The 11,578-nt window shown below is 39.7% G+C and overlaps 2 protein-coding genes across 3 annotated transcripts; both read right to left on the reverse strand.

Annotated features, from left to right (window-relative positions):
• Positions 1-606: 606 nt before the first annotated feature.
• Positions 607-5,841, reverse strand: calr (calreticulin). Of its 2 annotated transcripts, XM_074669108.1 has the most exons (10): positions 5,755-5,841; positions 5,559-5,674; positions 4,935-5,036; positions 4,287-4,490; positions 3,966-4,060; positions 3,487-3,696; positions 3,219-3,332; positions 2,800-2,943; positions 2,406-2,498; positions 607-1,951 (listed from the first exon to the last, which is right to left on the reverse strand). In XM_074669108.1, exons 1-10 carry the CDS (start codon positions 5,775-5,777, stop codon positions 1,712-1,714), a joined length of 1,341 nt encoding a protein of 446 aa, XP_074525209.1. In that variant the 5' UTR covers positions 5,778-5,841; the 3' UTR covers positions 607-1,711. The 2 variants fall into 2 exon arrangements, with proteins under 2 accessions (XP_074525209.1, XP_074525210.1); XM_074669109.1 differs by having other exon boundaries at positions 5,559-5,837.
• Positions 5,842-6,744: 903 nt separating this feature from the next.
• Positions 6,745-11,559, reverse strand: tor3a (torsin family 3, member A). Its single transcript, XM_074668231.1, has 6 exons — positions 11,179-11,559; positions 10,854-10,976; positions 9,916-10,181; positions 9,110-9,285; positions 8,561-8,685; positions 6,745-8,001 (listed from the first exon to the last, which is right to left on the reverse strand). The coding sequence occupies exons 1-6, from the start codon at positions 11,342-11,344 to the stop codon at positions 7,754-7,756; spliced, it is 1,104 nt and encodes a 367-aa protein (XP_074524332.1). The 5' UTR covers positions 11,345-11,559; the 3' UTR covers positions 6,745-7,753.
• Between the last annotated feature and the right edge of the window lie 19 nt (positions 11,560-11,578).

Raw genomic sequence — 11,578 nt, forward strand, 5'->3', positions numbered from 1 at the left:
AGATTCATAAAAGTATACTAACACAGCTTAACTGCATGCAGAGGCAAGAGACACTGTTTGCATTTTGATGAATGGAACAGCTGTGATAAACTGACCTTTGATTCTTACTGACGCCACCTGCAAAAAGCCCAAGTGAAAGACTTTTTCTCTGGTGAGCCTTAAAGAGATAGATTACCTTAGAATATATTCTACTTAGCCTATTCTCACGTTGGTGGTGATGTTATGGTTTAACAACCTCAGCTCTGTTAGTAACAGACTGGAAAACTGTGCCAAAAAAAGTTTGACCTTCAATTTGTTAAACAATCAAATTCCAAAGACATAATCTCAAATATTGTCAGGGAAAATAATGGCCATTACTGGAAGAAAATGTGGGTAAAAATACACAAAAAGTGTTTACAATTTAAACAATAAAAGCAACTTTAAATGTATTCATTCTTTGCTTAATTTCTGATAATAATATAATAATAAATTGTTTAATCCTGTAACCAAAGCGGTAGGAGTATAAGGCTCTGAACTTACATATGCCAAGAAGAAAAACCGTGACAGTGGCTGTTTAAATTAAGGAACTATCTCGTTCTGCTTTGGATAGCAATTAGAGAACACCTCTGATTATTTTCCTTTGGTTGTTTTTATTGGACAGAACACCTGCCTTTATTTTATTTTTTTCAACACAACAACACTAAAATCTCTCCACTTCAGTTACTACCATTGGTACAAAATGTTTCTTTTACAAAAGGGTCATCTTTCAGACTGCATTGGGACAGTGTGTTGGGGGTACAGCAGTGCAGAGATATTATTACCAGAGACAAGAAAGCTGGTTGTGAACATTTCATCATCAAGTAAACCTAAAGTGAACAGGTACCACATGAGAGCAGACTTTCCTGCTACTGAAGTGCGCTTAACGTACATCTGAGTTGAGCATTTTATTTAGACACACGGGAAAGACTGGAGTAGTGAGCTGGAAAAGTGTTAATTATACAGTACAAAACTTCGCAAGGGGCTTAATCTCAGGGCATCTCAGGTTACCATCCTTTGCACAGCAGCTTTTATTTCAACAGGTTGTTAAACATGTAGTGTCAGTCCTGAAGCACCCTTGTTCCCATGCTGTCAACCTTTTGCTTCATTTAGAGAAGCTTAAATAGAAGCAGACAATGTATCATGTATGATGAAATCAAACCATGTTGAAAGTGATGTAGGGTTTAAAAGAGACAATGAGGCAGACTGCAAAAGTTAATTAAAAATACACAGGTTAATGACACAAACAAAACATATGAGGTAAACAAACAAGGTATCATCAACATACCAAATATAGCTTTTCATGTCAACACAGCACCATACTTCATAAAATCCAGATTTTTCAGAACAAAAATGGCAATTTACATATTTTTGTTGGGTTTCAGATGCAGAACAATTTAGCTTTCTTGCCTTGACATATTTGACATGATTTCATCACTACTTATTTGTAAATAGGTATTATTACAATATTAATAGTAGTACGTGGAAATAGGAAAATGAGTAACAATTGCCTCCTTTTGCCCATTTTTTTGCTTTGTAAACAAATAAACAAATAAAAAAACATCCTACCCAACCTGACGCAACCCCACCCCCCTTGGTTTCAGTCATGAAGCTCCATCATCCCTTGCTGCAGTTGCTCCAATGGCTCATTGACACAGGCAGTCAGGCTTTTATCTGAGCAGTTCCTGCATAGAGTTTATAACTCATCCTTGAGTTTAGAGTCTGTATCTCCATCATCCTCTTCTTCTTCCTCCTGTTCCAGGCCCTCCTCCTCTTCTTCATCCTCCTCTTCCTCCTCATCCTCCTCCTCATCATCTTTACCCTCCTCCTCCTCCTCATCTTCTTCCTTTGCCTCCTCTCTCCTTACTTTGTCTTCCTCCTCACGTTTCTTTCTCTCCTCTTCCTCTTGGCTTTCTTTCATCTTCTTCTCTGCATCCTGGAGACAACACACATGCAGACAACAATTTTTGTAATGTAACAAACAACAAGTCACGTGGGTAAAGTTTTGATTTAAGGGGCTGCAAGGGCCTTCTGGAAAAACTATTTTTTTTTCAAAGATTTTTCAGCAAACAATAACACCTCTTCTCACTGCTAAACTTCAGCCGATGTGATGCTGTCATAGGGACTAGTACCGCAAATCAATCCTTTTCAAATCAACTGGGAAGCTTAGAAACAGCATTTAGAAATAACCTATTTTGGTGCTGATAATCTAATTTTTTTATACAATCAGGCATATGTCTAGAAGTGAGACTAATTTGAGATCACTTCGAAAGTCTTCACAGGGACTTTAAGGGGACACCTATCAGGAAATTACATTTTGAGTTATACATAACCAACATGGTGAAATGCATGAGTGGGATGAAAGGTTGAAAAAGAAGTGTTCAGTTCACCTTTGTTTTACCCCATGTATCACTGCCTATTTCCTCTGCCATGGATGGGTCATTGGTGATCAGGAAGTTATCAAAGATAGTACCAGACTTGACCTACATCAAAAAAGAAGACAACATTAATGTGTATTTTTATATTACATGACAAATGCCAGCATACCCAATGAAAGAACAAAGACATTATTCCAACATGTTTCTTCCTCCTCTAGAGCATCACATTTTTCCTTACAAACATGATCAGAACAAATAAAACAGGCAAAGCAAGTCACTCAAAGAGAACTATAAATGCGGCAGTGGACATGTCAAGTTGAATTTTTCTGTTCCTAGACTGTCAAATACTAAACTTGTCTGCCTGTCTGAAACAGTTATTACACCATCAGCCACAGTGTCTTCATACCTGCCACAAGTCAAGTCCGATCACGCCGATGCTGTCGTATTTATAAATCTCAGCATCAGCTGTGTACTCTGGGTTGTCGATCTCTGGGTGGATCCACTTGCCTTTATAGGCTGGATTGCTGATCTCTCTGGGTTTCCACTCGCCCTGTTGACAGCAAACAGAGGTAGAGTAAAAGATTAAGAAATATGACAAAACAACTGCTGATCAAGAAGTCAATTTGGAAAAGAGACTGAAAACTAAATAAATCATGTTTCAACACTAAGTGTGAGTAACTTTAGAGGGACTTTCTTTAAACTAAGATATTTGAGCTTTGATATAAAACTTTGCTTTTTGTCCAAATATGGAGCAACCAAAAGAACAGTTTATAGTAGTACATCACTTGAAATTGTACATCAGTGCTTTGATTTGAAGCAGCTCACCTTGTAATCTGGATTAGAGACCATTGGCGGCTCCCACTCCCCATCCATCTCATCATCCCAGTCATCAGGCTTCTTTGCATCAGGATCTGGGATGTTCTCAGGCTTATCCCAGTCCTGCCAAAGAGAAACATACAAAAAGAAACTTTGCATCAGGATCTTGGTTAGGTTTTTTTCAAAGATATTATTACTGAATACAAAACAACTGATAGGCTTTGCTGAGCCACGATAAATTCCAAAAACCATGGAAATAAAAACTGAGTGGACTGACCTCTGGTTTCTTATCATCAGGGTCAGGGATCTTCTCCCTGTCATCCCAGTCTTCTGGCTTTTTGGCTTCTGGATCCTTAATTTTTTTGGGAGGCAGGAGGTCCCAGTCATCCTCTAGATTTCCAGATTCAACCTTCTTATTGTCAATCTTGACCTCATATGTGTTGTCAGGGTTGACAATCAATGTGTACAAGTGGGTGTATTCATCATCCTGCAGAGAATAAAAGAAATGTCAGCAGCTTTTCAGACTTAATTTTGTTCAACAATGATGTGCATGCATTATGTTTACAATGCAAAACACATTCAAAGTATCCTTGCTGGCTTGGTTTTAACAAGGGATGGAGAATTAGAGTGATACAAGAGGCTGCAAATTTGATTTCAAAATGTAACTGGGATTTAAAAAAACAGCCATGAGAAAGTTAAGGAGCGCAGTATTCTAAAAGTAAATACAGAACCAAAAAACAGTATTTGATGGCCCACCTTGCACCTAATGTCCTTGTTGATCAGGTGGTTCTTGCCATTGTAGTTGAAGATGACATGAACCTTTTTTGTGCCGGGGCCACAAATATCAGGACCTGAAAAACACAATACAGCACACAAGTGAAAATATGAGAACAGCTGGTTAAAAATGGGGCAAAGGAAAGGGAATGCTTTAAACCCATCCTAGATAAAGCATGTTTAACTACCTGTTGTGACAGACAATAAAAATCTAACTTTTAAAGAGGATACACATCATTAGGTATTGTGTTAGCAGTGAAAAACATGCATCTGAAGTATACTTCAGAAACAATCTGCGCTCACCAAACATGATGTTGTAAACAGAGTCTCCATGCATGTCCTCCTGGTTGAGGTCAGATGGAAACAGTTTAATGTAGCCTCCACCACAGTCGATGCTCTGCTCATGCTTCACAGTAAACTGGATGACAAGCGGCTGGCCCTTGTTGCTGAAGTCTTCAAAACGGGCAGACATAGCATAGAAGCGGGCATCCTGGCTCGTCTGCAGACCTGTAGCAGAAACAGAGCTATCATGTTGTTTGTGTCTACAGGGGAGATCCCTTTTGTATTTTTGGAAAACAGTGAATCTGAAGATCACTCTTGTGGAGATAGTATGTCGGGATGATGAGGCAAGTACTGGAGGTCCTCAGACAGGTAGTAATAAACGACAACACCCACCCACCCAGTGAATCAACTGGGATACAGGCACATTTTCAGATTGACAGTTAAGAGCCCCATTTTCAGATTAATCTCATCTGGGATATCTCAACCAATAAAAAATAAACACACAAAATTATGAAGACTCCAGTGCAAGTTCAAAAAGTGCCATTTACCATGTAGTCTCCCATCAGACCTCCTAAACACAAACTCAAGACAAATAGCGGACATATAACTATCATCCAAAACAGAGGCTGTGCAGTCTTCCACAATCTAAGGTTTCACCTTTTTACTGACCTTTGTCTTTCTCTGCATCTCCGTAGAACTTTCCTGCTGTCAGGACAAACTTGCCATAGTCCGACTTGTGCTTTGATTCTGTCCAGCGACTGTTCCAGGCATCTGCTCAAACAAGAAAAGGTTCAGTCACTCACAGGCTGCTAATCCCCCACTGATGATGCATCAGTGCAGGTACACTTGGATTGTGTTATGCTGCAGGGAGGGACTGGACTGCCTCCACTAGCTAACCCTCTGAGTGGTGATTAAAGATTCTAAGACTGCTAAATAGGGGTACAGTGGAAGACCAGGGTGGGATGTGCAGATGGGGGATGGGGACGGGCTGGGTTTGATGATAGCTATAGGGGATGGGAAGGTGAGGAAAGGAGGGGAGAGGGAGGTAAAAAAAACTGAATGAAGCCCATGTTGTCTAAATGCATCTCTAACAGAGCAACAAACAAACAATTAATCAAAAAATGTTCGTAAAATTACAACCTGTCATTCCAAAAACATCAACCATGAAACATGAGACAAGTTATACCACTTGTTCACTGACTGATATTGATATATCTCATAAATATATATTTGCAACAAACCAAAGAAAAGCGTTTAGATAAATGTGTTAAAATGTTGATCAAAGGACCTCACCCCCATCTTCAAATTGCTCTCGGAAATACACAGTGGATTCGGCCAGTACTGATGCGGCCGACAGGGCCACCAACAGCAGCGACAGGGCTGTCATTGTGCCGAGCTGAATCACCCTACTGAATGAAACAACCAACCAATTACAATCTAATTGAAAAGAACTCTAGGTGATCTAACTACTCCGTAAAACAGCGGCTACCTTTTGTCAATCCAATCTCTCATACAGTAATGATACAGTGAAACGCTGGGACGCCGACGCCGCTCTCCTCTCGCCTCGGAACAGATGTCTGAATCTGATTGGACGTCGGCTCTAATCCCCAATCAGGAAGCGTAATCTGGTTAGACCAATGAGAATGAAGAAAAGCTTGACGGATCGCTGCTCTAGCCAATAAGAGCAGACCACGCGTTTACTTGATACACGCCCAAAGGAGGGTGATGCGCTGAGGATGAATCGTGTATTGAAAATTGCAGTAAGCACTGATAAATCAGTTAACCAGTACTGCAACAGTCTGAAACACGGTGCTCATCGATCGCCTATATTTGGTGAAACAATTCTACATGAAAGTCTTGATAAATAATTTTAACTCAAAAAAAAAAAAAAAAAAAAAAAAAAATCTCGATCTTGTGTTTATATCTGTTTACTCCCAGCAGAGACGTTCTTATTGGAATTTTTTTTTTATTCACATAAAGACTTAAGGGGAAAAAAACACAATTTCCCTCCCTTGATAAAGTCAACGGTAGTTCCAAAAAAGTTTTGGGAACAAAATGAATGCAGAGGGTTTTTACCTCTTTGCCTAATTGTTTAATAAGGAAATTTTATGATGCAAGCCTCTATGTTAATTATAATTGCCATGACTTCCAGATATGTTTAATGCACAAATCTCTAAAATGGAGGAATGTTTCTTTCTTTAAAAAATTTTAATATACTAGTTTGATGGGAAAAAAACTAGAAAAAACAAAACAAAAAATCACAGCTCTTTTGTGTTTCTGCTTAAGAATACAAATGAATAAATAACCCCTATGCATTACTGTGATAAATCAACTCATTTTGTTGGCTTTATTTTGTTTGCGGTTTCCTCTGCCAGATAGTTCCCTTTGACTGCAAAGAATTAGAAAGATGATAAATTAACAAAGCACTGATATGATCTTTTTTTTTTTGACAAATTAATGAAACAGGTCATGTAGGTGTGTTGTGAAGATTTATTTAGCCTATATGTTTACTGACACTTCTTTCCAGATTCATCTTATGTGGCTCAGACCTTTAGAGCCAAATCCCTAAAGCAGATCCCCTCAAGCCCATGTGAGAGTATGGGACTGTTGATGCTTAAATGATGGAGAAAAGCAGAACAGTGACTAAAACTGTCTTTCATGACTATGACCAAAATAAGTAGTTGTGTTTCTTGTTACTTTGATGATGTAATAGGTGACCTTCACAGAAATAAATATTTCAAAGAACTCTTCTTGAATATATTTGCAGAAAAGAAAACTTCCAGACTCAATCCTTTTTGACGCATTTTATCAGTAACCGCTCCAGGTCACATTAGCTTTACAGTACTATACTCAATATCTCTGACACACTCCACACTGTTAGCACCACTGTCCCTTTAAATCTTCCCTCATGACTCACAGTGCCACCTAATGTGAACTGAAAAACCTCCTCAATATAACCTGGCACATTAAAATGCTAAATATGGCACAAATCAAATCAATAAATAATCAGTAGCCAAAAAAGTACAATGACTGACATGCAAAATCTGACACATGAAGTACTTCGAAGTACGTGAATCTTATCCAAACATAAAAAGCAAAGTGCACAGACATAAAATTGATAAAAATGTATACATATTCTTCTGTGACACACACACTCTAAAACCATTTATGCTCTCTTCTTTGATTCTCAGTGTTTGAACTGTGAGGATTCAAGCCAGGCAGGTGAGGAAGAGCAGCGACATGGCACTTGTTGACCCCTTCTGTCTGCAGGCTGGGTCCTGCTGCTTCCTCCTCCTCTGCTGGGTCTGCCCTTCTACCTGGCCTTCTGTGGGACCAAGACAGACACGTGCTGTATCTGTGGTGGGTGGGGTTACGTGTAGCAGAGCAGTAAAGACATCTCCTCTGTATGCAGATGGGCTGGTAAAGCGATCTCACACCTTCTCGAGGTCTCTCTGCCTGTTTGTTTGTCAGTCTGTCTTGCTCTTGTCTTAGGGGAGGAAGAAGTTAATCCTCTGAGGTATGGATTTGCATCCCTGGGCTGAAAACAGTCTCTCCTCTTTGGGGACATACAGCATTGCCTTTGCAACTTCATCCAGTGTAGCCTCATCCGTCTCCAATCCTCTTGCTGCATAAGCGTCCCGTGCACAGAGTTTGACGTGCCGATACTCAAGAGGCAGGAATGGCACAAAAAAGTCAATAAGGTGGCCAGACATAAGTTCACTTTGAGCAAATCCACCTGGGGAAGACAGAAAAAATCCAAACACAGATACGACATGAGACAGTCATCATTACAATATAGAAAATGAAGCTCTAAAAAGTTGTGCAAGAAGTGATTATCCCAACAATCAAGCCAAGAATCCAGATTCCAAGATCAAGGTGTGTAATTTTTTATTTAATGATACTAAATAATAAAACATTTTATCGGGAGACACCTTTCAAGTCGCATTAAACCAGAAAATCAAAATAAAAACAAGTGCTGTGCACAGTATCTAGGTAAAATAAGCCAATTTGAACAGGTGAGTGTCGAGTTGGGATTTGAACAATGAGATGGACTCTGGCTGTCTTATGTCTGTGGGGGAGGGAGTTCCAGAGTACTGGCACCCATAGTACTGAGGCGTGACATGGGGATGGATAGTAGTCTAGCAGAGGCTTAGGAAGCGATCACATTGGCAAACCGTACCATGTTTAAGCACACTTCAGCCCTAAAGCACGTTTTGAATGGCCAATTACAAAGATTTAAAAAAAATTAAAAAATCTGGCCACCAGCTGAGATCTTAAGGCTATCTGCAGTTTACCTTGAGACTCCATAGTTTCAGCTCGAAGCCGGTGCTCCAAGTCCTCCATACCAATGTCTTCTCGGTTTTGACCCGAGTGCCAGAAGTCAAGAGCTACATCATTGATGGTTGCTCCACCAATGTTGCTGTAGAGACAGAGACAACAACAAAACCATCAAATCAATCTGTTCAGAGCCTGATTCTTTACTTTGAGGACTACAGCCTCTGTACATGGGGTGATTATTTAACCCCTTTCTTTAAAACATTTGAGTAAAATATAAACTAAACACTTTGATATGTTCTATTATATTTCACATTGGTGTTGTTATAACCTACAAAGAATTAAATAATACAAGTGTATAGTGGGAAATATATTTCTCTAAGTCCCACAGACTGTGACATGACTAATTGAAATAATGAAATATCCATAAATAGGGGGAATGTAGACAGGCGAAGAAACATCCCTCACTACAGAGCAGCTGCTAGAATATCTGGGTCAAAGATGAAATGTACTATGACATTCTGAGGACCTCAGTGAGACATGATGCTCTTAATAGATACCATACCAACCTGAGGAAAAGGAAGATGGCTCTGCGGTAGCTGACACCGTCTACGTTGTCATAGTGATCCATGTAAGGTTTGATGGCATCGATGAGGCCTGGATGAAGCTTCTCTGCCTCATCAAAGATGAACAGAGTCTGAGGGCAGCGCAGCACCAAATCTCGGATTGCCTCTCTCAGCTGGCCCTGGACACAGAGAAGAAGACAGAGTAAGAGTTATTTGGGGTTTCTGGCATTAGATGAAAATAAATGATGAATTAAGTTATGATTTAAAATTATAAATAATTCCACCTACGCAACATTTTAACGCTAAAGAGTAACATTAAGCTTTTTCTGAAGCCTAAAATACTACAATAGATTGTTTGATTCTTGAGGCCTGCTTCTCTAAGTATGTGAAATAAAAAATGCATCCCATTCATTCAGAAACTGCTTTTCAAATATCTCTGCACATCTAATGCAATCAGAAGTAGCAGAATTCAGACTTTCAAAAGTTCTTTAAAAAATTCAAAAAGGGGGTGGAGTGTGTGTGAAAGGCTGAAGGTTAATATGTGCACTATACCCTCTTTACTCTGGATTCAATTGTGCAACAATGCTGTGTCCACAGTTTTAACCAATTTAAAGCAAGAATTGTGCAACGAAGTGTTTAAATTGGACCAAGTTGAGATAAATATTTGATATGAAACAGCAAATAGTGATCTTAACCAATCTGTATGCCAATTTACAAAACAGATTAAACATCTGATGAACCAAGATTTCTGCCAACATGTTCCTGGCATACAACATTAAAATCTGTGCCAACTAAGGCATATCTCTCACCTTGTACGTGTCCACCAGCCTGGCATGTGGGAAGTGGAACGGAGCGATGAACAGGCGGACACACTCACTCTTCACCCCATCACGGTAAAGGTTATCTGCAATGATCCGGGCCACAAAGTTCTTGCCTGTTCCAGACCAGCCATGGAAAGAAAGCGTCAGCGGTTTGTTTGATTCTGGGTTTTTGATAAAGCCCTGAATGGCTTTCAGAACCACGGACTGAGCCAGGTGTTGCCCGTGGAGCTTCGTCTGGAGATCCCTCGCCAGACCTGCATGTGTGCATAGATGAGAGAGCACACTTAAAAATGACAGTAATAAAAAATGAATAATCCAAGAAAGAGCCTAAGTAAACTGACTATAGGATAACTGTGTTCAGTTGGTATTACATTAAATATCACACAGCTATCAAAAGTTTTAAAAATGCAGCCCATCAACAGCAAATCCATTTTAATGGTGTTCTCCTGTACTCCAAAATATCAAGTGATTATTCTGTATGAGCATTTTGTACATTCATATCCAAAGTAATGTTTCTGCAAACACCCACAAACAAAATCAGTGTTTTTATTAAAACTGACTGATACTGCTATAAAAGTTTTAGAAGGTCCCAAGCTTCAACCTTGAGGAAAAACCTTTATTTAATCAATATTTGAATCCAATCAGTTTTTGAACCAAGTACATTATCCAATAGATACTGTTTTACATCTGTTTCCCCAACCAAAACTGTTTTGCCCTTGTGAGTGGGTACTTGGCAGAAAAAAAAAATTATCATAGGGGGGTACATCACTGAAAAAAGTTTGAGAACCACTGCTTTAGAGCAAAGAATCAGGGATAAAAAAACAAAAACCTTAAACCCAAATAAATGTGTGATAACTAACAAATGACACTTATTCTTATTTTATTTTAAAATTTGTCGTTTCCAAGCCCATGCTGGAGTGTGATACCTGTGATGTTGTTGGTTATCCTGCAGTCTCCAGATTCACAGCACTGGCCCAGGCTACAATACCACTGGTGCAGCAGGCTAATGTAGTCCTGAGAAAAACCTGCCCAGACGTCCCTGGTAGGAACTGTTCACATTAACAGCAAAAACACATGACAAACTGTATTAAGTGAGCTGTTATCACCGAGCTACAATGTGTAAGTGCCACTTTTATTTTATGGTTGGTCAGAAGCGCAGAAATTTGGCTAGCATCGTGAATGAGCGCTGGGCATTAGAGCTTCCTTATTCAGATGATTTTGAAATATTTTTCTTATCCTGTTCAGTCTTACCTTGCTGTGTGGCATCATCTTGGTTTGGCTGACAATCCCCCTCCCATATATTACAATAAATGTAATTAAAATAGTAAGTGGAGACGTTTGAAATGCTGTCAAACTGGAAGAAGTCAGCCTCTGCGGACAGAGCCCAGAGCACAGGAAGCAACCACCGCACAAACATTGGTGAAGAGGCTGGTCCCAGAGGTTACGAACGAGACTAAACACTGTATTTAAGTATTTCTCTCCCATTTATTCAAAGCTGAACGTTAGCTGGAGGTCCGGACTGGGGGAGGCTATTTACCAACCACCTGCCCACATTGAGACGAAGGGACGCTTGTTTCATTCTCCCGCACGGCGCGATTAGCAGGCCCTTCGCTCCGCCCACCTCCCCTACATGTCTTTTATGCTTTTCATT

The sequence above is a fragment of the Halichoeres trimaculatus genome, unplaced genomic scaffold (genome assembly GCF_033239565.1).
Source record: "Halichoeres trimaculatus isolate MK-OKI-2021-1 unplaced genomic scaffold, fHalTri1.1 fHalTri1_scaffold_4, whole genome shotgun sequence".
In the NCBI taxonomy this organism is placed as follows: domain Eukaryota; kingdom Metazoa; phylum Chordata; class Actinopteri; order Labriformes; family Labridae; genus Halichoeres; species Halichoeres trimaculatus.